This window comes from Pan paniscus, chromosome 20 (genome assembly GCF_029289425.2).
Source record: "Pan paniscus chromosome 20, NHGRI_mPanPan1-v2.0_pri, whole genome shotgun sequence".
Classification (NCBI taxonomy): domain Eukaryota; kingdom Metazoa; phylum Chordata; class Mammalia; order Primates; family Hominidae; genus Pan; species Pan paniscus.
The window spans coordinates 22,734,367-22,761,625 of record NC_073269.2 but is presented as its reverse complement, the minus strand read 5'-3'; the positions used below and the strand labels follow the sequence as shown (position 1 = coordinate 22,761,625).

At 52.7% G+C, this 27,259-nt stretch overlaps 1 protein-coding gene across 2 annotated transcripts; it reads right to left on the bottom strand.

Moving 5' to 3' along the window:
- Positions 1-1,597: 1,597 nt before the first annotated feature.
- SLC5A5 (solute carrier family 5 member 5) lies at positions 1,598-27,259 on the bottom strand. Of its 2 annotated transcripts, XM_008971088.4 has the most exons (15): positions 24,093-27,259; positions 22,568-22,633; positions 22,228-22,279; positions 22,042-22,109; positions 20,663-20,817; positions 18,896-19,036; positions 18,665-18,794; positions 15,811-15,899; positions 14,690-14,802; positions 14,543-14,613; positions 12,989-13,075; positions 12,709-12,905; positions 8,281-8,405; positions 5,764-5,879; positions 1,598-3,060 (listed from the first exon to the last, which is right to left on the bottom strand). In XM_008971088.4, exons 1-15 carry the CDS (start codon positions 24,447-24,449, stop codon positions 2,896-2,898), a joined length of 1,932 nt encoding a protein of 643 aa, XP_008969336.2. In that variant the 5' UTR covers positions 24,450-27,259; the 3' UTR covers positions 1,598-2,895. The 2 variants fall into 2 exon arrangements, with proteins under 2 accessions (XP_008969336.2, XP_063456080.1); XM_063600010.1 differs by lacking the exons at positions 1,598-3,060; positions 5,764-5,879; positions 8,281-8,405; positions 12,709-12,905; positions 12,989-13,075 and having other exon boundaries at positions 13,084-14,802.

The window sequence follows — 27,259 nt, the reverse complement described above, 5'->3', positions numbered from 1 at the left end:
AAAAAAAAAAAAAAATTCCTGTAGACCTGGAGGCCCTCCCTGTCTGCTTACAAAAGTAGAGATGACTGGCCGGGTGCGGTGGCTCACGCCTGTAATCCCGGCACTTTGGGAGGCTGAGGCAGGCGGATCACGAGGTCAGGAGATCAAGACCATCCTGGCTAACATGGTGAAATCCCGTCTCTACTAAAAATGCAAAAAAATTAGCCGGGCTTGGTGGCAACCGGCGCCTGTAGTCCCAGCTACTCGGGAGGCTGAGGCAGGAGAATGGCGTGAACCCGGGAGGAGGAGCTTGCAGTGAGCCGAGATCGCACCGCTGCACTCCAGCCTGGGGGACAGAGTGGGACTCCGTCTCAAAAAAAAAAAAAAAAAAAAGAAATTTTTCTATAGAGATGGGGTCTCGCTATATTGCCCAGGCTGTTCTCAAACTCCTGGTCTTGAGCAGTCCTCCTGCCTTGGTCTCCCAAAGTGTTGGAATTACAGGCGTGAGACACTGTGCCCAGCCTCCATACAAAGACTCGTACATGAATGTTCATAGCAACTTTATTTCTCATAGCCAAAAGCTGCAAACAACCCATACATCAACTGGTGTATAGATAACAAACTATGGTCCTTTTGCACAATGGAATACTACTCCGCAGTAAACGGAATGAATAATGCCGTGGAAGGATCTCTACACTGCAGCCAGATAAGCTTCTTCTGCTCACTTGGGGGAACATTAGCCCATCCCTACCCCGGGCGCCTCCTCCCATCTCAGATTTGGGCTCTGTTTTGAGTGAGGACTACACAGAGGTGGAGAATCTGCTTACCACGTTGCTCAGTCATTGATTTGATTTTATATATATATACACACACACACACACACATATATATATTTTTTTTTGAGACATAGTCTTGCTCTGTCACTCAGGCTGGAATGCAGTGGCGTGATCTCACTGCAACCTCTGCCTCCCAGGTTCAAGCGATTCTCCTGCCTCAGCCTCCCAAGTACCTGGGACTACAGGCGCCCGCCACCACACCCGGCTAATTTTTGTATTTTTAGTAGAGATGGGGTTTCACCATGTTGGCCAGTCTGGTCTTGAACTCTTGACCTCGAGTGATCTGCCCGCCTCAGCCTCCCGAAGTGCTGGGATTACAGGCATGAGACGCCACACCCGTCCAGTCATCGATTTTAAAGTTGTAATGGCCAGTTTTAAGTCCAAATCTAAAGGTGTCCAATCCCAACAGCGGGCACAAAGGACCAGGTCTCCAAGGGGTGGAGAGAAGCGGGATCAGAAGGTGTGTATGAGGCCAGGCGCAGTGGCTCACGCCTATAATCCCAGCACTTTGGGAAGCTGAGGCAGGCAGATCACTTGAGGTCAGGAGTTCGAGATCAGCCTGACCGACATGGTGAAACCCCATCTCTACTAAAAATACAAAAGTCAGCCGGGAATGGTGGCACATGCCTGTAATCCCAGCTCCTCCGGAGGCTGAGGAAGGAGAATCTGGGAGGCAGAGGTTTCAGTGGGCGACAGAGCGAGACTCTGCCTTAAAAAAAAAAAAAAAAAAAAAAAGGTGTATGAGCTCCTGTGGCTGCTGTCACAAACCACTATAGGCCTGGTGGCATCAAACAACAGAAATTTATTCTCTGACAGTTCTAGCAGCCAGAAGTCTGACATCAAGGTGTTAGCAGGGCCATGTTCCCTCTAAAGGCTCTAAGAAATAATGCATCTCATGCCCCCCTCCTGATTTCTGGTTGTTGCTGGCAATCCTTGGGTTCTCTGACTCATAGATGCATTGATCCAACCACTGCCTCTGTCTCCACGTGGCATCTTCCCCATGTGTTTCTCTGCATCTCTTCTCTACTTCATATGAGGAACCAGTCACTGGATTCATCCATCCTCCTCCAGTAATACCTGTTTTAATTTAACCAGTTACACCTGCAAAGACCCTATGTCCAAGTAAGCTCATGTTCTGAGGTTCTGGGTGGACATAAATTTTGGGGGGACACAACCCAATTCGAGAGCCTCCATTGTCAGGTGAGGAGGGGACGCTAGCAGGCTCAGGATGATGGGAGCCATGGCAGGTGTGTGGGCCAAGGTTGGAGGCCATGTGGGGTCTGAATCATCCCCTCCCCAATCCCAGGAAGAAAATAAGAAAGAGGTGTGGCGCGGTGGCTCACCCCTGTAATCCCAGCCCTTTGGGAGGCCAAGGCAGGAGGATCACCTGAGATCAGGAGTTTGAGATCAGCCTGGCCAACATGGCAAAACCCCGTCTCTACAAAAATACAAAATTACAAAAATTACCTGGGCGTGGTGGCTTTCTATTATAGATTGAGTAAAATGGTAGGCTGGGCATGGTGGCTTACGCCTGTAACCCAGCACTTTGGGAGGCCGAGGCAGGTGGATCACTTGAGGTCAGGAGTTCGAGACCAGCCTGACCAACATGGTGAAACCCTGTCTCTACTAAAAATACAAAAAGTTAGCTGGGCATTGTGGTGGGCACCTGCAATCCCAGCTACTCAAGAGGCTGAGGCAGGAGAATCACTTGAGCCTGGGAGGCAGAGATTGCAGTGAGCCGAGATCACACCACTGCACTCCAGCCTGGGCGACAGAGCATGACTCTGTCTCAAAAAAAAAAAAAAAAAAAAAAAGAGAGAGAGAAAAACCCAGCCTTATTTTGGGGGAGCCGTCGGGGCTGCAGCATCTAATACGGGGAACGGTTGAAGCAAGGGGCTGGATTTAAAAAATGACCTCCCGGAGGCAGGGCCTCCCCATAGGGTAGGGTATTGTAGTCCTGAATTCATTTGCATACAAGGCAATCCAGCCAATCAGAGCCCAAGGCCATGGGCCCGTTGTCTGGGTTTGGCCCATCCTGAGGTTCCATCCCAGGGTATCAGTCCCGCAGCTGGCCCTGTCCTCAGAGGTTTGTCTCCTGCTGGTCTCGACCACCATCATGTCCAACACAGGGGGTCCAAGAGCCAGCCCCCTCCAGCTCCTTCTGCCCCAAGAAAAACAGACGATCCTCATTGGTGGGCAGGAAGCCAGGGGGCTTCTTGTTTCCAGCGGGGAGTTCTTCAGGACCCTGGGGAAAAGTGGGAAAAAGAGACCCCATTAGAGACCCTGTCCCCACCCTGTTCCGTGTCAGCTCATCTCCCAGACGGGCCGCTGATGACCTGGCGGGACGGGGCATGCACAGAATTGCACACTATCCCCTTGCTCAGTGCACGGGCCAGTCCTGCCCCCTCTGCCTCCAAAATTTCCATGCGCTTCTCTTCCCCACTCACATGTCACCTACAGCCCAGGCCATCAACGCTTTCTCAGATGCCTGCTATAGTTCCTCCCTCCTTTCTCTGCTTCTCTGACTGTTCACCTTCAAGAAAATAAATATTTCTGGCCGGGCACGGTGGCCCACCCCTGTAATCCTAGCACTTTGGGAGGCCAAGGTGGGCAGATCACTTGAGCCCAGGAGTTTAAGACCGGCCTGGCCAATATGGCAAAACCCCATCTCTACCAAAAATAAAAAAATTAACCAGACTTGGTGGTGCATGCCTATAATCCCAGCTACTCAGGAGGTTGAAAGATGGGAGAATTTCTCGGACCATGGAGGTTGGGGCTGCAGTGAGCCATGGTCATGCCACTGCACTCCAGCCTGGGCAATAGAGTGAGACCCTATCTCAAAAAAAGGAAAAAAAAAAAAAAGACAAAAAGAAAAAAAAACACAAATAAAACAAAGACAACAAAAAAGAAAAATAAATAAAATAATAAAGAACAAAAAAAGAAAAAGAGAGAGAAAGAAAAAAAGAGAAGAGAAAGGAAAAGAAAAGAGGAAAGAAAGAAAAGATAAACACTTCTCTAGGGCAGCTGGAGGGAGCTTTAAACACCTTCAGGCAAACCCCTCCCCTCCCAATCCCCTTCTCAGTCAAAGCTGTTCCTGTCTGTGGCTGGTTCCTCTTCTCCTAACTCAGGGTCAATCAATGTCACCTCTCCGAAGAGGCCACCCCTGACTTCCCTGGCTAAAGTTGCTCCCCATCACAGCATCCGGTTTTATTATCCTTTGAATATTTATCATGCTGAGACCCTACACGTTTTTCTTTTTAGCTTGCTCACTCTCTCTTTCTCTCTCTCTCTCTCTCTGTCTTTTCTTTCTTTCTGACAGTGTCTGGCTGTTGTTGCCCAGGCTGGAGTGCAATGGCACAATCTCTGCTCTCTGCAACCTCCACCTCCTGGGTTCAATCGATTCTCCTGCCTCAGCCTTCCGAATAGCTGGAATTATAGGCACGCACCACCACACCCGGCTAATTTTTTGTATTTTTAGTAGAGATGGGGTTTCACCATGTTGGCCAGGGTGGTCTCGAACTCCTGACCTCAGGTGATCCACCTGCCTAGGTCTCCCAAAGTGCTGGGATTACAGGGGTGAGCCACCACGCCCGGCTCTTTCCTTTCCTTCCTTCTTTTCCCTCCCTCCCTCCCTTCCTGCTTTCCTTCCTTTTTGATGAAGTCTTGCTCTGTCACCCAGGCTGGAATGCAGTGGCGCAATCTCAGCTCACTACAACCTCTACCTCCCGGGTTCAATTGTTCAATTCTTCTGCCTCATTCCACCGAGTAGCTGGGATTACAGGCACACGCCACCATGCCGGGCTAATTTTTGTATTTTTAGTAGAGACAGGGTTTCGCCATGTTCGACAGGCTGGTCTTGAACTCCTGGCCTCAAGCAATCTGCCTCAACCTCCCAAAGTGCTGGGATTACAGGCGTGAGCTACCGTGCCCGGCCTGACAGCATCTGGTTGTATTATCTTTTGAATGCTTATCACATACTGAGACAGACCCTACATGTTTCTCTTTTTAGTTTTCACCTGCCCCTGCTAGGTGAGGGTGCGGTGGGGGTCTTAGACCATAGCCCAGAGCAGGACTGGGTACACAGCAGGTGCTCAATAAATGAGAGAATGGAACAGGGATTCCAAAACAGGGGTAGGCATGGGATCAGGTCCCCCAGGGACAGCACTTTCCAAACTCTGGGAATTCACAAAGCAACCACGCGGTTTTAGCCAAAATCGGTTTACCATCTGTTGTGTTTCTTATGTAAGATTTTTTCCCCAAGTTGACTCACTTTTGAATTAAGTAATTTTATTTTAAGAAGAGACTTTACATCAATACCCTAACAGCACACCAGTTTCACCTGCCAAAGATTGGAAGTCACTGTAAAAACAGATAATGACAAAAAGGAATAGTATTCAACTTTGTGCAGTCCTTATGAAGGGAGATAACAAAAACTTGAAGATGAGGCCGGGCTCGGTGGCTCATGCCTGTCATCCCAGCACTTTGGGGGTCTAAGTTGGGTGGATCATTTGAGGTCAGGAGTTCGAGACCAGCCTGGGCAACATGGTGAAACCCCATCTCTACTAAAAACATAAAAATTAGCTGGGTGCGGTGGCATGCGCCTGTAGTAGCAACTACTCAGGAGGCTGAGGCAGGAGAATCGCTTGAACTCGGGATGTGGAGATTGCAGTGAGCCGAGGTTGCACCACTGCACTCCAGCCTGGGCAACAGAGCGAGACTCTGGCTCAAAAAACAAACAAACAAAAAGGAATAGTATTAAACTCTGTTCAGTCCTTGTGAAGGGAGATAAAAACTGTTGAGGATGAATCAGCTCCCAATAGAGTCTTTTGACTGGAGATAATGAGCGATGGAGAAAGGTGCTGATATACCATGTCCCTCCCCTGAGCTGTGGTCACACCCCAAATTCACTTGGCTGCCTCTAGCTCTGGGAACCCAGCCTAAGACTGACCTTGACCAAGTTGTCATCCAGGATGGCCACTTCTTCCTTGGGGGCCACTGATGCTGTCTGCCGTGCGAGGTCCCACCACAACAATCCCGGGGCCAGGGTGCTGCGCTTGGTGGGGCCTGAGAGGTGGGGAGAAATGGAGAAATCCAGGCATTCAGTGAAGGGGTCATGGGGGTTGGAGACCAGGCCCTGGGAAGGAGAAAGGAGATCCCTGGTCTATGAAGTCTAACAGGCTCCAGTCCCACTGAGGGACCCTGGCAAGCCTCTGAGCCTCAGTTTCCTCATCTACACAGTGAAGTTGTAATAAAACATCAGTGAGGCCAGGCATGGTGGCTCATAATTGCACTTTGGGAGTCTAAGGCAATAGGATTGCTTAGAGTTGCCCAGTAGTTGGAGACCAGCCTAGGCAACATAGCGAGACCCCATCTCTACAAAATATTAAAAAATTGGCCAGGCATGGTGGTGTGTGCCTCTAGTCTCAGCTACTTGGGAGGCTGAGGCAGGAGGATTGCTTGAGCCCAAGAGGTCGAGGATGCAGTGAGCCGTCATTGTGCCACTGCACTCCAGCTTGGTGACAGAGTGAGACCCTGTTTCTAAAACAAAACAAAACAAAACAAAACAAAACAAAACAAAAACATCATTGGAGGTTGGGCACGGTGGCTCACGCCTGTAATCCCAGCACTTTGGAAGACCAAGGCAGGGGATCGCTTGACGTCAGGAGTTCGAGACTAGTCTGGCCAACATGGCGAAACCCCATTTCTACTAAAAATACAAAAATTAGCCAGGCGTGGGGGTGGGCGCTTGTAATCCCAGCTACTCGGGAGGCTGAGGTAAGAGAATTGCTTGAACCCGGGAGTCAGAGGTTGCAGTGAGCCAACATCGCACCATTGCACTCCAGCCTGGGCGACCAGAGTGAAACTCCATCTCAAAAAACAAAACAAAACAAAACAAAGACATTAATGGATGGCTGGGAGGGTCCAGCATACGGTTCCATTCACTGCTGCATCCCCAGTGCCTAAAATAGCGCCCAGCACAGAGGAGGACTCGATAAAGGCCTGATGAATGTGAAGTCTGAGACTCAAGAAGTGTGAGCAGGTACTGTTATCACTACTGATTTTCCCCTCTTTGTCTCCTTCTACTTTTCCGTGGAATTTAGAATTCCCTAACAAGTGCGGAGTCACCGGCAGCTTTAGAAGATATTTCAGCACCAGGGATAGCGCCGCCCGCCCCATCCCATATCCTCTACTGAGGACTTAATCTTGTCGGGGAGAGGAGTTGCAGGCGATGCCTCCGTTTCTGCCTCTGCAAAATAGGGCAAGCTCTGAGAGGTGCAGGGTTGTCAAGAAAGCAACATAGCTTTAAAGGGTGTAAATGTGAGCCGGGCACGTTGGCGCGCACCTGTAGTCTCAGCTACTAGGGAGGATGAGGTGGGAGGATTGCTTTCAGCTCAGGACTTCAAGGTTGCAGTGAGCCATGATTGTGCCACTGCACTCCAGTCTGGGTAACAGTGAGACCTGTCTCTTTTCTTTCTTTCTCTCTTTCTCTCCTTCTCTCTCTCTTTTTCTCTTTCCTTCCTTCCTTCCTTCCTTCTTTCTTTCTTTTAGATGGAGTCTCACTCTCTTGCCCAGGCTGGAGTGCAGTGACGCAATCTTGGCTCACTGCAACCTCCATCTCCCAGGATCAAGCGATTCCCTTACCTCAGCCTCCCAAGTAGCTGGCATTACAGGCGCCTGCCACCATGCCCAGCTAATTTTTTTGTATTTTTAGTAGAGACGGGGTTTCACCATGTTGGCCGGGCTGGTCTCGAACTCCTGACCTCAGGTGATCCACCCGCCTCGGCCTCCCAAAGTGCTGGGATAACAGGCGTGAGCCACTACGCCCAGTCGACCCTGTCCCTTTAAAAGAAACTATATATATACTTTCTTTTATGTATATATAGTCATAATTTTTATATATATTCATAATTTCTTTTATATATATATACACATAAAAGTGTGTATGTATGTGTATATATACACACACACTTCTTTTTTCCTCACAAACTTTTTTTTTCCTTTTAAAAAAATAGGTACAGCCCAGGTGCAGTGGCTCACACCTATAATCCCAGAACTTTGGGAGGCCGAGGTGGGCGGATCACTTGAGCTCAGGAGTTCGAGACACATGGCGAAACTCCGTCTCTACTAAAAATGCAAAATTAGCCAGGCATGGCGGCACACACTTGTAATCCCAGCTACTCGGGAGGCTGCGACATGAGAATCGCTTGAATCTGGGAGGTGGAGGTTGCAATGAACTGAGATCACACCACTGCACTCCAGCCTGGGTGACAGAGTGAGACTCTATCTCAAAAATGATGATGATGATGATGATGATAATAATAATAATAATAAGGTACAAATGTGTACAGCACACAGTGGCAGTTTGGCCAATGGGAGCGTCCTTTCTCCCCTCCCTGCTGGGTGGAGCCTTGAGGCAGAGAGATGAATGGGATGACCTCTGAGGCCACATGCTCTGTTTACCTACCTGTCAGGCAGCTGATGAGGGCTCCGCACAGCACAGTGGTCAGCGTGCCCAGGGCACCGTAATAGAGATAGGAGATGGCATAGAAGCTGTCAGCTAAGGCGGGTCGGCTGTCGTCCATTCCTGAGCTGCAGGTTGGGAGAGACAGACTTGAACCTCCTCTTTTATCCCCTGCCTGCACTCAAAAGCTGTTCCCACCTCACTCCCTGCTTCCTTCCCCCAACTTCCATGGCCTAGCACAGACCTCCATTACTGTCTGCCCAGATCTGTGCAGTAGCCAATGTTCCTTCCCTCCAGGTATCCCATCCACACCCTAGACGTCCTCCACACACAGCCAGAGGGCACATTACTAAAATGTAACTCAGATCACCTGCTGCTGCCCGTCACCCTCTGTGGCTCCCTGTCACCCTCAAAATCAAACCAAATTAAACTCTCAGAAGAAAACATAGGTGGGAATCTTCGTGACTGCAATTGTTTCTTAGATATGACGCCAAAAGCAAAAGCCACCAAAGAGAAAAATAAATCAATTGGACTTCATCAAAAATTAAAAACTGGCTGGGCGTGGTGGCTCACACCTGTAATCCCAGCACTTTGGGAGGCCGAGGCGGGTGGATCACGAGGTCAGGAGATCGAGACCATCCTGGCTAACATGGTGAAACCCTGTCTCTACTAAAAATAAAAAAAATAAATAAATTAGCCGGGCCTGATGGCGGGTGCCAGTAGTCCCAGCTACTCGCAGGAGGCTGAGGCAGGAGAATGGCATGAACCCGGGAGGTGGAGCTTGCAGTGAGCCGAGATCACACCATTGCACTCCAGCCTGGGCAACAGAGCGAGACTCTGTCTCAAAAAAAAAAAAAAAAAAAAAAAATTAAAAACTTCTGGCCAGGCATGTTGGCTCATGCCTGTAATCCTAGCACTTTGGGAGGCTGAGGCAGGCTGAGGTCAGGAGTTGAAACCAGGCTGGCTAACATGGTGAAACTCCATCTCTACTAAAAATATAAAAATTAGCCTGGCATAGTGGTGTGCACCTGTAGTCACAGCTACTCACAAGGCTGAGGTGGGAGAATCCCTTGAACCTGGGAGGTGGAGGTTGCAGTGAGCTGAAATGGCACCACTGCACTCCAGCCTGGGTGACAGAGTTAGACTCCATCCCCCCACCAAAAAAAAGAATTAAAAACTTCTGTGCATCAAAGGATTCTATCGAGAGAATGAAGACAGCCTACAGAATGGGAGAAAATATCACATGCAAATTATACATCTGATCAGGGGCTTGTACCCAGAATATATAAAGATATAAAAATATGTAAATTATAACTCAACAATAAAAAGACAAATCACCCAATTTAAAAATGGGCAAAGGGTGTTTTTTGTTGTTGTTGTTTTTTAATTTGAGGCAGGGTCTTGCTCTGTTGCCCAGGATGGAGTGCAGTGGTGGGATCATGCCTCACTGCAGCCTTGGCCCCCCAGGCTCAAGTGATCCTCTTTGCCTCAGCCTCCCAAGGAGCTGGGACTACAAGTTTGCACCACCATGCCCAGCTAATTTTTTCATTTTTATTTTTATAGAGATAGGGTCTTTCTATGTTACCCAGGCTGGATGGGCAAAGGGTTTGAATAGACATTTCTCCAAAGAAGATGCACAAATGGCCAATGAAAAGATGCTCAACATCATTATTCATCAGGGAAATGCAAATCAAAACCACAGTGAGGTATCACTTCACACCCACTAGGATGGAGAATAATGAGTATTGGCGAGGACGTGGAGAAGTTAGAATCCTCATATGTTGCTGGTGGGAATGTAAAATGATGTGGCCGCTGTGGAAAACAGTCTGGTAGTTCCTCAAAAAGTTAAACATAGGCCGGGTGTGGAGGCTCAGGCCTGTAATCCTAACACCCTGGGAGGCCAAGGCAGGCGGATCATCTGAGGTCAGGGGTTTGAGACCACCCTGACCAACATGGTGAAACCCCTTTTCTACTAAAAATATAAAAATTAGCCAGGCGTGGTGGCATATGCCTGTAGTCCCAGCTACTCGGGAGGCTGAAGCGGGAGAATTGCTTGAACCCAGGAGGCGGAGGTTGCAGTGAGCGGAGATCACACCACTGCACTCCAGCCTGGGCAACAGAGCAAGACTCCATCTAAAAAAAAAAAAAAAAAGTTAAAGAATTACCATATGATCCAGCAATTCCACTCATAGGTGTATACCTAGAGAAATTAAAACATATGTCCATACCAAAACTTGTTCACAAATGTTTTTGGTTTTGTTTGTTTGTTTGTTTTTGGTGGAGTCTCACTCTGTTACCCAGACTGGAGTGCAGTGGCTCCACTGTACTCTGCTGTAATCCCAGTACTTTGAAAGGCCAAGGTGTGTGGATCTTCTGAGGTCAGGAGTTCAAGACCAGCCTGATCAATATGATGAAACCCCATCTTTACTAAAAATACAAAAGTTATCCAAGCGTGGTGGCATATGCTTGTGACCCCAGCTACTCAGGAGGCCGAGACAGGAGAATTGCTTGAACCTGGGAGGCAGAGGTTGCAGTGAGCTGAGATCACACCACTGCACTCCAGCCTGGGCGACAAAGTGAAACCCCATCTCAAAAAATATATATGTATTATGCTAAGACACAAAAGATCACATATTTTATGATTCCATTTACATGAAATGCCCAGAACAGGCAAATTCATAGAAACAGAAAGTGGATTCGTGCTTGCCAGGAGCTGGGGAGAGGGGGAAGTGACTGCTGATGGGGACAGGGCTTCTTTCTGGGGTGATAAAAATGTTCTTATGACCAGGAACAGTTCCTCACACCTGTAATCCCAGCACTTTGGGAGGCAGAGGCAGGCAGATCACTTGAGCCCAATACTTTGAGACCAGCCTGGGCAACATGGCAAAAACTCGTCTCTATAAAAAATACAAAAAATTTAGCCCAGCATGGTGCTATGCCTATAGCCCCATGCCTATAGTCCCAGCTACTTGGGAGGCTGAGGCAGGAGGATCATTGGAGTCTGGAGGACAAGGGTGCAGTGAGCTGTGATTGTGCCATTGCACTCCAGCCTGGGTGTTAGAGTGAGACCCTGTCTCCAAAAAATCAAATAAACAAAAAGCAAAAAAACCCACCCAAAAAACCAAAATAAATAAATAAATAAACAAACAAAACAGAAAATGTTCTTGGTTGGCTGGGTGCCCACACCTGTCATCCTGGCACTTTGCAAGGCTGAGGTGGGCAGATCACTTGAGCCCAGGAATTCCAGACCAGCCTGGGCAACATAGCCAGACCCTGTCTCTACAAAAAACAAAAATAAAAACAAGCAGGACATGATGGTGTGCACCTGTGGTCCCAGCAACTAGGGGGGCTGAGGTAGGAAGATTCCTTGAGCCCAGGAGGTTGAGGCAGCAGTGAGCTATGATCGTGCCACTGGACTCCAGCCTGGGCAACAGAGCAAGACCCTGCTCCAAAAAAAAAAAAAAAAAATAGAAAATGTTTTTGGGGCCAGGCACAGTGGCTCACACCTGTAATCCCAGCATTTTGGGAGGCTGAGGTGGGCGGATCACCTGAGGTCAGGAGTTCAAGATCAGCCTGGCCAACATGGTGAAACCCCATCTGTACTAAAAATACAAAATTAGAAAAAAAAAAAGGAAACGTTCTTGAGTTAGATAGTGGTGATGGTTGCACAAATATACTAAATGCCACTTTAATTTATTTATTTGAGTTGGAGTTTCATTTTTGTTGCCCAGGCTGGAATACAGTGGTGCGATCTCAGCTCACTGCAACCTCCACCTCCTGGGTTCAAGCGATTCTCCTGCCTCAGCCTCCCGAGTAGCTGGGATTACAGGCACCTGCCACCACGCTTGGCTAAGTTTTGTATTTTTAGTAGAGACAGGGGTTTCCCCATGTTGATCAAGCTGGTCTTGAACTCCTGACCTCAGGTGATCCACCTGCCTCAGCCTCCCAAAGTGCTGGGATTACAGGTGTGAGCCACTGTGCCTGCCTGGCCTAAATGCCACTTTTAAATGGCTAATTTATCTCAATAAAAAATAGAACCAAACCAAATTCTGGGCCTCCCTCAAGCTGGGAGGATTGCTTGAGCCTGAGAGGTTGAAGCTGCAGTAAGCTGAGATTGCACCCCTGCATTCCAGCCTGGACAACAGAACGAGGCTCTGTCTCAGAAAAACAAAACAAAAAAAGTACTAGCTTCCTCTGGCTGCACCATATCTCCCACCCATCTCTCCTCCCATTAAATGCACCCTAACCTCAGTGCAGTTGGACTGGGACTAACCCGATTGTGGCCTCAGGGCCTTTGCACCTACCGTTCCCTCCCCCAGGAATGCATTTTACTAATCAGGCTTCTTACACAGAGTGCAGGGCAAGTAAGTTTCCCTTCAAGATCACACCATCCAGGGCTCGGGTACCCCCCCCACCCTCAAGTCTGCTCACCTGGGGGCCCTGCTGGAGTCGTTAGCAGGGAGGAGAGCCGGGTCCAGGAGGCCAGAGGCGTTGACTGAGAGAGCCACGCAGCGGGCAGCCGACGACGGCAGGACCCTCATGGTCTGCTCGCTGGGTGGGTACAGCGTGGCGCCCAAGGCCACCCACAGCGACAGCGCCAAGCCCGCGCCTAGTCCCGCGAGGACGCCCTGGGGGCAGAGCCGGCGTCAGGGAAGGGGAGGGGCCTGTCCGGCCCCGCCCCCTCCCCGCCCCTCGCCCCGCCCCCACTCACAGGGGTGTTGCAGGCCGGCAGAAACATTCCCAAGATGAAGGCTCCCAGCAGGGGGCCGCTGATGACTCCCATGACGGTGAAGGAGCCCTGGGAGAGTAGGTGGAAGTGGGGCTGAGGGCGGAGCCCTCCCACCGCTCTGGGCCTCAGTTTACCCGCTGGGAAAGCGAGACCTCAGGAACTCCACTGTGGGTCTCAAGGACTTCTCTCTGTCTCAGTTTCCCTAAAGGGGAGAGGACCCCCCCCCCCGCCTTGTTCCTGCCTATCTCCCTTGGGTTGGAGGCAAAGACACTGATTATCTCTTGGGGGTGGCAGTCCCACCCTCAAGCCAGGGAGACCCTTTCTTCTTCTTTTTTTTTTTTAGACAGAGTCTCACTTTGCTGTCCAGGTTGGAGTGCAGCGGCGCGATCTTGGCTCACTGCAACCTCCATAGGGAGGCCCTTTCTGTCGCCACCCCCCCTTCCTAATTCCCCCGCCCCAAGCCAGCCAGCTGCAAAAAAGTCCCCTGATGGCCTCTGGCATCAAATAGAACCTAGTTCTTAATCTCAGCGACTTGGAAGGCTGAGGCGGGTGGTTGCTTGAGGCCAGGAGTTCAAGACAAGCCTAGGCATGAAGCGAGACCCTGTCTCTAAAAACAAGTTTTAAAATTAGCCAGGCCAGGCGTGGTGGCTCACACCTGTAATCCCAAAACTTTGGGAGGCAGAGGAGGGTGGATCACTTGAGGTCAGGAGTTCGAGACCAGACTGGCCAACATGGTGAAGTCCCATCTCTAATAAAAATACAAAAATATAAGCCGGGCGCGGTGGCTCACGCCTGTAATCCCAGCACTTTGGGAGGCTGAGGAGGGCGGATCATGAGGTCAGGAGATCGAGACCATCCTGGCTAACACGGTGAAACCCCATCTCTACTAAAAATACAAAAAATTAGTCAGGCGTGGTGGCGGGCGCTTGTAGTCCCAGCTACTCGGGAGGCTGAGGCAGGAGAATGGCGTGAACCCAGGAGGCTGAGCTTGCAGTGAGCCAAGATGGCGCCACTGCACTCCAGCCTGGGCAACAGAGCGAGACTCCGTCTCAAGAAAAAAAAAATACAAAAATATTAGACGGGCATGGTGGCATGCACCTGTAATCCCAGCTACTCTGGAGGCTGAGGCAGAATTGCTTGAACCCAGGGGGTGGAGGTTGCAGCGAGCTGAGATCATGCCACTGCACTCCAGCCTGGGCAACAGAGTGACACTCCACCTCAAAAAAAAAAAAAAAGAAAAAAGAAAAAAATTAGCCAGCCATGGTGGCACACACCTGTAACTCCAGCTACTTGGGAGATGGAGGTGGAAGGATGGCTTGAACCCAGGAGCTGGAGGTTGCAGTGAGCTATGATCGGGCCTCTGCTCACCAACCTGGGACAACACAGTGAGACCCCATCTCAAAAAAAAAAAAAAAACATAGAAGTGAGTTCTGCCACTGACACATGTGACCTCTCTGAGCCTCAGTTTAATGGGAAAGAGGGAAAGGTGCACCCACCTCTCAGGGAGACCAGGGCAGGGGGCAGGTGGGGTCTCACCTGAAGGACACCTCCTCCGAGCAGTGAGGACAGAGCTGCCACGGTGAGACAGGCCGATCCGTAGATGAGTGCTGTAGTGGATGAGGATGGCACGGTCAACGGGGAGGGACTGCCCTGGCCTCCCACCCAGGTCTCCCTGAAACTCACAGAGCCCCTTGGAGATAATCACGAGTTTCCTGGGTGCCAGGCTCCGCAGCCGAGGTTTGATGAGGTCTTCTACAGTGACTGCAGCCATAGCATTGATGCTGGTGGACGCTGTGCTGTGTGAGGAAGGCAGCGGGGGGTCCTCAGGCCATATGGAGAGACCGTCCACACCATCTGGCCTGCCAGACCTCACCCAGCCTGAGGGCAACGGTGGGGGTAACCCAGTCCTGCAAAGGTGAAGGAGATATTTGCCCCTCCCCTCCCCGAAGACCTGAGGCATCCCTACAGGAGCAAGGACACCTGTGACCAAGGGCAGGTGGGACAGACAGGTGGGTTCTGGTTCCAGAGGGACTGCAGTCACATGTGGGAGATTTGCAAAAGGGACAGTGAGGGCATGTGACCAGAAGTCCCGGAAGAGTGGAAACCACCTGAGTGTGTGGCCTTGGAAGGCAGAAGCAGGGGACTGCTTGGTCATGGCTGTGCCCCAGGGTTTAGAACAACAGTACCTGGGCTGAGCACGTTGGCTCATGCCTGCAATCTCAGCACTCTGCGAGGCCAAAGCATGCAGATCACCTGAGGTCAGGAGTTCAAGACCAGCCTGGCCAACATGGCAAAACCCCGTCTCTACTAAAAATACAAAAATTAGCCGGCTGTGGTGGCGTGGACCTGTAATCCCAGCTACTTGGGAGGCTGAGGCAGGAGAATCGCTTGAACCCAGGAGGTGGAGGTTGCAGTGAGCCGAGATGGCACCACTGCACTCCAGCCTGGGTGACAGAGCAAGACTCCATCCGGAAAAAAAACAAAAAAAAAAACAGTACCTGCCGCATAGTAGATGTTCAATAAATATTTGTCTGGGGAGGAAGGAAGGAAAGAAGGAAGAAGAAGAGAGGAGAGTCAGGCGTGGCCCTGAAAGGTGATAAGAAGGTAAACCCTTGCAGTTGGGGTCCCTGTGCCCAGGGCATGCTCTCTGCCAGTGCCTACCTGAGCTGTCTTCTAGGAATCAAGCAGGAACTGGGACTGATGGACAGGTCCAGAACATTCCACGCCCCAGGGGGATGGCAGGCCAGGATAAGGAGGCTCCCAGGGGCTGAAATAATGCTCCATGAACAAGCAGGGGTGCTCACCTGAGGGTGCCACTGTAAGCACAGGCCAGGAAAAGCCCGGGGACTCCAGGCAGATCTTCGAAGATGTCCAGCACCAGCAGAGGCATGTACTGGGGAGAACTGGGGGTCAGCCTCCCAGACAGCAGCACCCCGAGGACCGGGGCATCTATCTGTCCTGATGCTGCACGTCCCCAGCACCCAGGACGGACAGGGCTCAGAGTCGGCATTTAATATGCATTTAGTTTTTGTCTGTGGTTTTGTTTTGTTTTGAGAAAAGATCTTGCTCTGTTGCCCAGGTGGGAGTGCAGTGCCATGAATGTGGCTCACTGCAGCCTAGAACTCCTGGGCTCAAGCGATCTTCCTGCCTCAGTCCCCCAGTAGCTGAGACCACAGGTGTGCGCCACCATGCCTGGCTAATTTTTTTTAATTTTTGTGTAAAGATAGAGGTCTGGCCGGGCAGGGTGACTCACGCCTGTAATCCCAACACTTTGGGAGGCTGAGGCGGGTGGATCACTTGAGCTCAGGAGTTCAAGACCAGCCTGGCCAACATGGTGAAACCTCATCTCTACCCAAAATACAGAAATTAGCTGGGTGTGGTGGTTGGCACCTGGAGTCCCAGCTACTTGGGAGGCTGAGGCAGAGGAATCGCCTGAATCTGAGAGGTAGAGGTTGCAGTGAGTGGAGATCGCGCCATTGCACTCCAGCCTGCACAACAGAGCCAAACTCTGTCTCAAAAAAAAAAAAAAAAGAAAGAAAAGAAAGAAAGGCTGGGCACAGTGGCTCACGCCTGTAATCCCAGCACTTTCAGAGGCTGAGGCAGGTGGATCACCTGAGGTCAGGAGTTTGAGACCAGCCTGGCCAACATGGCAAAACCCCACCTCTACAAAAAATACAAAAAAATTAGCTGGGCATGGTGGTGCATGCCTGTAATCCCAGCTACTCGGGGGCTGAGGCAAGAGAATGGCTTGATCCTGGGAGCCAGAGGTTGCAGTGAGCCGAGGTTGCGCCACTGCACTCCAGCCTGGGCAACAGAGTGAGACTCTGGCTCAAAAAAAAAAAAAAATTGTATAAAAATGGGGTCTCCCTATGTTCCTCAGGCTATAATGTGCATTTGTTGATCAACTGCATGAACCTGAGAATTGTCCCTGAGCCCCACTGTGTTCTGAGCCCTGGGATCCCTGTGAAGCAGGGACCCGTGTCATCCCCATTTTATTGATGAAGACTGTGAGGTAGAGAGGTACAGTCCCTCCCTGAAGTTACACAGTCCAGCAGTCCCGGATGAGACCTCCAGGGAAGACTGCAGATGGGGTGGTCCCCCGTACCCTCTGCTAACTCTGAACCCCATGGTCAAAACTCTACTTGGGGTGTGACCTAGGCATGGGTCCTGGCACCGCCCCCCGACTTGCCCATTGACCTCAGGCAGTTACTTCCCCCCGAGCCTCAATTTCCTCATCTGTAAAGTTGGAGCCGTGACTGCCCTGCCTTTCTCAGAAGAAAGATTAGATGGAGAACTAACTGCTGGTGAAGGGAACAGCATGAGGCACAGAGTAAACGCTTGGGACATGGGAGACCGGAGCTGGTCATTATTATTATCACCAACATGATTAGTTCCCGCTGGATTACAGTTTTTGTTTCTGTTTTTGTGGGTTTGTTTTGTTTTGTTTTTATTTTTGTTTGAGACGGAGTTTCTCTCTTGTTGCCCAGGCTGGAGTGCAATGGCGCCATCTCAGCTCACCGCAACCTCCGCCTCCCAGGTTCAAGCTATTCTCCTGCCTCAGCCTCCCGAGTAGCTGGGATTACAGGCATGCACCACCACACCCAGCTAATTTTGTATTTTTCAGTAGGGAAGGGGTTTTTCCACGTTGGTCAGGATGGTCTTCAACTCACGACCTCAGGTGATCCCCCCGCCTCAGCCTCCAAAAGTGCTGAGATTATAGGCGTAAGCCACCGCGCCCAGCCTTGTTTTGGTTTTTTTTTTTTTTTTTTTTTTTGAGATGGAGTCTCTCTCTGTCACCCAGGCTGGAGTGCAATGGCACGATCTCTGCTCACTGCAACCTCCACCTCCCGGGTTCAAGCTATTCTCCTGCCTCAGCCTACCGAGTAGCTGGGATTACAGGCATGCATCACCAGGCCTAGGTAATTTTTGTATTTTTAGTGGAGGGGGGGTTTCACCATGTTGGCCAGGTTGGTTTCGAACTTCTAACCTCAAGTGATCTGCCTGTCTCGGCCTCCAAAAGTGCTGGGATTACAGGCGTGAGCCAACATGCCCGGCCTGGGTCATGGTTTCATCTCCTCCTGAGCATCTCCCAGGGGATCTTTGGAACTCTCTGGAACTCTAGATCTGAATGTGGCCCTCGTCTGCTCACACCTACTGAGGGTGGTCCATTGCCTCCCAGACTCACCTTTCCCATTCCTTGCAGATCCTCCTCTGAGCTCTTTATTTTATTTTATTTTATTTTTTTTTGAGACAGAGTCTCACTCTGTCATCCAAGGTGGAGTGTAGTGGTGCGATCTCCCTTCATCGCAACCTCCGCCTCCCGGGTTCAAGAGATTCTCCTGCCTTAGCCTCCCGAGTAGCCGGGACTACAGGTGCGTGCCACCACTTCCGGCTAATTTTTATATTTTTAGTAGAGACGGGGTTTCACCATGTTAGCCAGACTGGTCTCAAACTCCTGACCTCAGGTGATCCACCCACCTCAGCCTCCCAAAGTGCTGGGATACAGGCATGAGCCGCCGCACCTGGCCTCCTCTCAGCTCTTTCCTACTTCTTGGCCTTTGCACAGGCCATTCCCTCTGCTAGGAATGCTCTTCGACCTCAATCCCACCAAGGTAGTGAGGGAGTGCAGAGCCAACCAGGAGCCTGGGTGGGACTCACCTGGTCTGGGGCAGAGATGCGCCCCAGGAGGAGAGGGTCGCAGTCACTGTAGAACACAAACATGACGATGCCACAGCAGGCAGCGCTGGACACGATCAGGAACAGGCCGACCTGGTTGATGAGCAGGGCCCTGGGGGAAGAGGCAGCCTCAGGCTTAGGGGATAGCCTCAAGCTGGTGGAGGGGGGGCAGCATGTCCCAGAAACCCCGACCTTGCTCCCCGAAACACTCACAGCTTGGCCTGCTTCTCTGTGCGGCAAGCCACGTAGCGCTGCACCTGCGCCTGGTTCACGCCATACATGGAGAGCCACACCAACGTGCCACCCACCACAAAAGTCCAGAATGTATAGCGGCTCCTCGGGTCAGGGTTAAAGCTGGGTGGGGACAGGGCGAGTTAGCCACGTGGAGATGTCACGCTGACTTCACCCTCCCAAGGGCCCCAGACAGCGCTTCTGGACCTTATAGGGGACATTTGGAGTGGGTTTTGTTGGCCGGGCGCAGTGGCTCATGCCTGTAATCCCAGCACTTTGGGAGGCCAAGGCGGATGGATCACCTGAGGTCACAGTTCAAGGCCAGCCTGGCCAACATGGTGAAACCCCATCTCTATAAAAATACAAAAATTAGCTGGGAATAATGGCGGGTGCCTATAATCCCAGCTACTTGGGAGGCTGAGGCAGGAGAATCACTTCAACCCAGGAGGCGGAGGTTGCAGTGAGCTGAGATCATGCCACTGCACTCCAGCCTGGGTGACAGAGCGAGACTCCATCTAAAAAAAAAAAAAAATTAATTAAATTAAAAATAAATAAATAATAAATGGAGTGGGTTTGACATATGCATAGGCATTTGCCAGATTGAAAATTCACGTATTTGTTTACTGAATCATCTATCCACGCGCTTAAAAACCATTCTTTCTTTGCCCAGCTGAGAGTTCAGAGAGGCTTTAGCCCCCAATCTGGTCTGAGGGGAGGAGAAGAGAGCAGCGAGGGCCTCCTGGAGCAGGAGGCATTGGCTGATTTCTACCATCCCAGGGCACAAAGGGAGCCCAGCCCCATCCTCTATTTTTTTTTTTAAAGATGGAGTTTCGCTCTTGTTGCCCAGGCTGGAGTGCAATGGTGTGATCTCGGCTCACCACAACCTCCACCTCCTGGGTTCAAGCGATTCTCCTGCCTCAGCCTCCCCGAGTAGCTGGAATTACAGGCATGCGCCACCACACCCTGCTAATTTTTTCTTTTTTTGGGGGGGGGGACGGAGTCTCTCTCTGTCGCCAGGCGGGAGTGCAGTCACGCCATCTCGGCTCACTGCAACCTCTGCCTCTTGGGTTCAAGCAATTCTCCTGCCTCAGCCTCCTGAGTAGCTGGGATTACAGGCGCCCGCCAGCATGCCCGGCTAATTTTTGTATTTTTAGTAAAGACGGACTTTCATGAAGTTGGCCAGGATGGTCTCGATCTCTTGACCTCGTGATCTGCCCTCCTTGGCCTCCCAAAGTGCTGGGATTACAGGTATGAGCCACCGCGCCCAGCCCAATTTTGTATTTTTTAGTAGAGATGGGGTTTCTCGATGTCGGTCATGCTGGTCTCAAATTCCTGACCTCAGGTGATCCCCCCGCCTTGGCCTCCCAAAGTGCTGGGATTACAGGCATGAACCACTGCACCCAGCCTCTTTTTTTTTTTTTTTTTTTTTGAGACAGGTTCTAGCTCTGTCATCCAGGCTGGAGTGCAGTAGTGTGATCTCAGCTTGCTGCAGCCTCCACCTACCGGGCTCAAGCAATCCTCCAGCCTCAGCCTCTCAACTACCTGGGACCACAGGTGCACCACCACGCCCAGCTAATTTTTGTATTTTTGTAGAGATGGGTTTTCACCATGTTGCCCAGGCTGGTCTCGAACTCCTGAGCTCAAGTGATCTGCCCGCCTCGGCCTCCCAAAGTGCTGGGATTACAGGCGTGAGCCACCGCACTGGTCCCAGCCCTATCCTGCTGGAGTATCCTCTGCATTTTCACTCACTCCATGAGGTTGATCCGGGAGTGGTTCTGGGCCAGCGTGAGCACCTGGCGGGGCCCGCCCACAAGCATGACACTGCGTGCCAGGACAACCCAGAAGCCACTTAGCATCACCACGACCTGGAACACATCAGTCCAGACCACAGCCTTCATGCCGCCCTGCAGCATGGGACAGAAAGAGGGAGAGGGGCGGTTAGATGGGGGACCTGGCCTTCAGTGGTGCCTAGGACTGATGCCCTTCTATGCCTCAGTCTCCTCCTCTCTAAAGTGGGATTAATAATAATACCTTCTTACTGTGTTGTTGTAAGAATTAAGTTAGTTATTTTATTTTTAAAGAAAAGGTTTCTGTCTTTTGCCCAGGCTGGAGTGCAGTGGTGTGATCACAGCTCACTGCAGCCTGGAACTCTTAGGCTCAAGTGATCCTCCTGCCTCAGCCTCCGGAGTAGCTGGAGCTACAGCAGGTGCCACCATGCCCGACTAATTAAAAAAAATTTTTTTTGTAGAGATGGGGGCGGGGGTCTCACTATGTTGCCTAGGCTGGTCTCGAACCCCTGGCCTCAAGTGATCCTCCTACCTTGGCCTCTCAAAGTGCTGGGATTACAGGTATGAGCCACTGTGCCCAGTAGAATTAAACAAGTTAATAAGTGAAAAAGATTTGGAATATGACTTGACATATACGAGTGTCAGTGAGTGATTGCTGCCATTACTATTATTATTATTATTATTATTATTATTATATTTTTTTGAGATGGAGTCTTGCTCTGTCGCCCAGGCTGGAGTGCAATGGCGCAATCTCCACGCACCGCAACCTCCACCTCCCGGGTTCAAGCGATTCTCCTGCCTCAGCCTCCTGAGAGGCTAGGATTACAGGTGCGTGCCACTGCGCCCAGGTAATTTTTGTATTCTTAGTAGAGACGGGGTTTCACCATGTTGGCCAGGCTGGTCTCGAACTCCTGACCTTAGGTGATCCGCCTGCCTCTGCTTCCCAAAGTGCTGGGATTACAGACGTGAGCCACCGCGCCCGGCCGCCATTACTATTATTATCACTACGATGATAATATCGCCATCAAGGTCAGACCTGAGCCAGCCAAAGGTAGCCCTCCCTGGGAACTCAGCCAGCCCCAGGATGAAGCAGGAGCTCACTTCCTGCTGGACTGGAAGCCAGAAGAGGTGGAAGCCTGGATCCAGCCATGCCTGAAGCTACCATACCTCTAGATTCTCAGCAATAAGCTTTTCAGATCATTTTTCACTATAAAGATGAGGACACTGGGTCCCAGCTGGGACAGAGGCTTCCTCAGGAGAAAGGGGCAAGCCCAGAGTCTCCCCACAAGAGACACAGTGGGCCCGATCCCCCGTATGGAGTGAGTTCCCAGGGCCACTCACCACAGCCGTGTAGAAGGTGCAGATAATTCCGGTGGACAGGAGCGACGCCCAGATGTCCAGCCCGGTCACTATGCAAAAAGAGGTCCCCCTGTTAGGCCCCTGGGCAGGGCGCAAACTTAGTCTTGGGTTCTCCTCTCCCTCTCTTTCTCTTCCCAGACATGCTTCCCTAATCTCCCAGAGTCACACCTTGGTTCAGGATGAGGGCCGGTGCGTAGATTACGATGCCGGTGTACAGCATCTGTAGACAGAGTGTGGGGCGGGTGAGCAGGGAGGGCGTCTGGGCGAGTTGGGGATGGGGAGAGGAGGCAGAAGGGTGGTCCCAGAATATGGGCGGGGCAGATAGGCCGGGTCTTCCAGAGTGCAGGCGGGGTCAGGCCGGCTGTGGTGTGGGAGGGGACTGATGGGGGCGGGGTCAGAACGGGAGCATGGGGCGGGGTCTGGGCGGGGTCTTGAATGGTGGGGGCCGGGCTAGTGAAGGCTGACGCTCTCGGGGCCCTGAGCGGAGGGCGGGGCCGAGGCCACTCACCGTGGCTACAATGTACTGCAAAGTCCCGCAGAGCCGCACTGCGCGGCTGAAGCGCATCTCCAGGTACTGCAAGGAGGGACTCGAGGTCACCTGGACAGTCCTTACCCAGGAGCCGAGGCCTCTCGGGTCCCTGGTCTGCTCTCTAGGTGGGCCCTTCCCTCCGGAAGCCAACCGCGCCCGCCAGATTCTTGCACGTGGGGGCCCCGCCGCACGCACACACCCGTGCACAGGTGCCATCCCGTGCCTGTGCGTACCCCGTGGACCTGGAGGACTGGTCCATGCGTGTGCACGCGCCCTCCCACTTGCGCCTGACGGGCGCGGGCTCCTGGAGCAGCCACCGCTCAGCAGACACCGACGTGGCCCGCAAGCGCACAGTGTAGACAGTGCCCCGGGCCAATGGTGTTGGCCGCCTAGGATATACCTGTCACGATTTTTTTTTGGGGGGGGGGACGGAGTCTCCCTCTGTCGCCCAGGCTAGGGTGCAGTGGCACGATCTCGGCTCACTGCAACCTCCGCCTCCCAGGTTCAAGCAATTCTCCTGCCTCAGCCTCCTGAGTAGCTGGGATTACAGGCGCGCGCGACCATGCCCGGCTAATTTTTGTATTTTTAGTAAAGACGGGGTTTCACCATGTTAGCCAGGCTGGTCTTGAACTCCTGACCTCGTGATCCACCCACCTCGGCCTCCCAAAGTGCTGGGATTACAGGCGTGAGCCACTGCGCCCTGCCACAATATTTTTTTTTCCTTTGAGACAAGAGTCTCGCTCTGTCGCCCAGGCTGGAGTGCAGTGACGCGATATCGGCTCACTGCAACCTCCCGGGTTCAAGCAATTCTCCTGTCTTAGCCTCCCAAGTAGCTGGGATTACAGGTGCCCACCACCACATCCGGCTAATTTTTGTATTTTTAGTAGAGACGGGGTTTCACCATGTTGGCCATGCTGGTCTCTAACTCCTGAGCCCAAATGATCCGCCCGCCTCGGCCTCCCAAAGTGCTGGGATTACAGGCGTGAGCCATCGCGCCGGGCCCCGGTCACGATTTTAATCGCTTTACCCTCTCCCCTGGAGGGAGGTCCTGTAATTCTCCCATTGGACAGCTGGGAAACCCAAACAGAGAGGCACGCCCCTTGCCCAAGATACAAGAAAGCAGTGAAGCCAGGTTTCGAACCCCGGAGCCGTCAGCAGTCCCCTCTAGCGCGCACACGTGGGTCTGCACGCCCGGGCAGGTGGGGGGCAGGTGTGTGTCCACCCGTGAGGACACACCTGGTCGAGCCGGGCCCCGCCCCGCGCGCGCTTCCACCGAAGGAGCAGGACGCCAGGCTCTCTCTTCCTCCTTCCTGCCCCTCGCCGGGCGCCTGGGGCCTCTTCCTAGAACCCTCCCCACGTGTCTGGCTAGGGGCCCCCTTCGTTAAAGCACGGAGGTGCCATCCGCGTCCTCCTGTACAGCGGCCCAAAGCCCCAGCGCCTCCCCCACACGGGGTCCCAGCACTGCCAGTGGGGCAGGTCCTACCCCCGGGCCTCTGTCCGGTACCTCGTAGGTGCTGGTGAGGCCCAGGCGGTAGAAGACGGGCATGAAGAGCAGGGCGGTGAGGACCGAGTTCAGAAGCTGGCCCAGGCACATCCAGAGGAACTTGAGGCCATAGCGATAGGCCTCCGACGGCACGCCCAGCACCTGCACGGCCGACATGAAGCTGGCAGACAGCGACAGGCCCACGGGCAGGGCCGCCAGGCGCCGGCCCCCGGTGAAGAAGTCCTCAGCGCTGCGCTGCCCGCCCCGAGCCAGCCCGACCCACAGCCCGATGCCAGTGGACACCAGGAGCATGAGGGCAAAGACCCCGTAGTCCCAGGCTCCGAAGGTGGGCCGTTCCCCGGTCTCCACGGCCTCCATGAGGGCGGGTGCGGAGGCCCAGCGCGTCCTCGGACGCCCTGCGTGCTCAAGCGGGGGAAGCTGGCAGGGGCCGAGGAGGCAGGACGGGGAGGGCGGGTGGGAGGATGCTCGGCAGCCTGTCCCCGCTCCGTCTGGGGTGGGAAGCGGCGAGAGGGGCCGGGGCTCCCTGGGTTAGGAATCTATGGGCTGTCGATGTCCGTGTCGGCCTCCCTGTCCTCGCTCTCTGTCTCTGCGTCCGCCCCTGCTGTCTGTCTGTCCGGCCACCTCGCCTCTCACTCTGGGTTCCGCTGTCCCATGCAGCCGGCTGCCTGTCCCTCTCCCTGGGTGCTGTGCTCAGCGCTGACAGCTGGAGGTCGCCTTGGGGCTTACGGGAGCAGCTCGTGATTGTGGGTTGCAGATTTATTGGGCTCCCAGGTCACCGCGACTCCGCCTCCAGACCTAGGGGCGGGCAGGACCCGCACCCTTTCAGCCCTGGACTGGGACAGACAGGCCAGGACAGGCTACCTGGGTGGCTGCAGGGGGTGGTATCGGGGAGGGCTCCCAAATGCCCCTCCATCCCCATGCACCCACCCATCCCCATGCACTGTGATCCCCTGATCACAGCTGTCACTGTCTGCTGTTGACAGGTGGGGAAATTGAGGCTCAGAGAGGGCATGTCACTATCCAAGCCTGCACAGCCTGCTTCGGCACTCAAAGCCGTATTGTGCTTGAATACCTTGAGCTATGGGGAGCTCACTTTCATGCAGGACTGGGGTTCACTTTCAGGGTTTCAGGGGACCCATAAAGAAAACTTACCTGGCTTTACCACCCCCAAACTGGCATGTGGGCCTACCCCCTTTCTCTAGAGCCTTAGGGGGTGGGCATCACTGAACCCCGCTCTTGGGCTAAGCTGGGTGGGAGACATTCAGAGCTCAAGTTCTGAGTGGGTACATACTTGGGGAAGACTTTGCTCCTCCCTGGGCCTTAGTTTCCCCATCTGTAACAAGGATAAAATAGACCCTGCCTCAGAAGAATAAATGGGACGTGGTAACGAAAGCCTGGTACATGATAAGTGCCTAATTCATTTATTCCTTTATTCATTTGTCACTTCATTCATTCATTCATTGGTTCCTTTGCAGATATGCACTGAGAGTTGGCCCTGTGCCAGGCATAAATGGCTCACTGAGGTGGTGCGAGGGGCCTTTAAGGTTATGAACCCGAATAAGCGGAGACCATGACCACCAGGGAGGTAGAGTCTGGCTTGTCCCTATCATATAGATGAGGAAACCAAGGTTGGGTGTGGGAGAAAGTCTACTGGGGGGGTCACGCTACCATGAGGACCAACGAGCTGTCATCTCAGGGCCCTTCTCTGGGGGACCCAGGAGGACTTTGACCTCTGGAGGTTCTGGTCTCTGGGTTCAAGTCTCAGCTCAGCCTCCAACTTTCTGGGCAATCACACATCTCAAACTTGGTTCCCTTCTCCATAAGTTGGTGGAATCTGAAATCCTGGGGATTGAATGAAACAGCGTCAGAGGCCGGGCATGATGGCTTATGCCTGTAATCCCAGCACTTTGGGAGGCTGAAGTGGGAGGATCATTTGAGTTCCAGAATTCGAGACTACCCTGAGCAACATAGTGAGACCCTGTCTGTATGAAAAATACAAAAATTAGCGAGGCGTGGTGGCACATGCCTGTAATCCCAGCTACTCAGGAGGCTGAAGTGGGAGGATCGCTTGAGCGTGGAAGTTCGAGGCTGCAATGAGCTGTGGTCGAGAACTGCACAGCACTCCAGCCTGGGCAGCACAGCAAGACCCCGTCTCCAAAAAAAAAAAAAAAAAAAAAAAAAAAAAGGCTTTCGAGCGCTTCTCGCCAGCCTCTGCTGCCCCCTGGTGGCCTCCTCTGGCCTACCCTCTGCCCTAGCCGCTCCAGCTGGGTCCAGCGTTTCTCAACGCGTCCCCACGTAACCCCCGGCCAGTCCTCTTGCTCCCTCTCTGCTGTGCAGGGTGGACCTGTCCCTCCCCCGGGGCTGTGACACTGCGGCGGCTACACGGGCACCTGTTGCCGGCTGGAGCGTACCTCCTGCCCTCGCCAGGAGAGTGGGTTAGGCACCAAGTTCTTTCTCCCTCCACCCTGGTCAGGCATCCTCCTGGAAACCCGGTTGGAAAAGGGGAGATCCGGCCGGGTGCGGTGTCTCACGCCTGTAATCCCAGCACTTTGGGGGACCGAGGCGGACGGGTCTCTTGAGATCCGTTCAAGACCAGTCTGGCCAACATGGTGAAACCCCGTCTCTACTAAAAATACAAGAATTAGCTGGGCGTGGTGGCGGCCGCCTGTAATCCCAGCTACTTGGGAGGCTGAGGCGGGAGAATCGCTTGAGCCCGGGAGGTGGAGGTTGCAGTGAGCCGAGATCGCACCACTTCACTCCAGCCTGGGCGACAGAGAGAGATTCCGTCTCAAAAAATAAATAAATAAACAAATAAACAAATAAATAAAAATCAAGGCCGGGCGCGGTGGCTCACGCCTGTAATCCTAGCACTTTGGGGGGCCGACGCGGGCGGATCACGAGGTCAGGAAATCGAGACCATCCAGGCCAACGTGGTGAAACCCCGTCTCTACTAAAAATACAAAAATTAGCCGGGCGTGATGGCACGCGCCTGTAGTCCCAGCTACTCGGGAGACTGAGGCAGGAGAATCGCTTGAACCCGGGAGGCGGAGGTTGCAGTGAGCCGAGATCGTGCCACTGCACTCCAGCCTGGCGACAGAGCGAGACTGTCTCAATCAATCAATCAATCAATGGGAGATCCGAGCGGGATCCCCTACTTGCAAAGCCCT

What these genes read in the sequence shown, in the direction of transcription:
- SLC5A5 (XM_063600010.1), bottom strand. Translation starts at nt 24,449, where the DNA reads ATGGAGGCCGTGGAGACCGGGGAACGGCCCACCTTCGGAGCCTGGGAC. An exon ending in TCCCGGATCAACCTCATGGA is followed by an intron (nt 19,037 to 20,662) that starts GTGAGTGAAAAT and finishes GTCCCCACCCAG; the next exon opens with CTTTAACCCTGACCCGAGGA. An exon ending in GCATCTCTGCCCCAGACCAG is followed by an intron (nt 15,900 to 18,664) that starts GTGAGTCCCACC and finishes AGTTCTCCCCAG; the next exon opens with TACATGCCTCTGCTGGTGCT.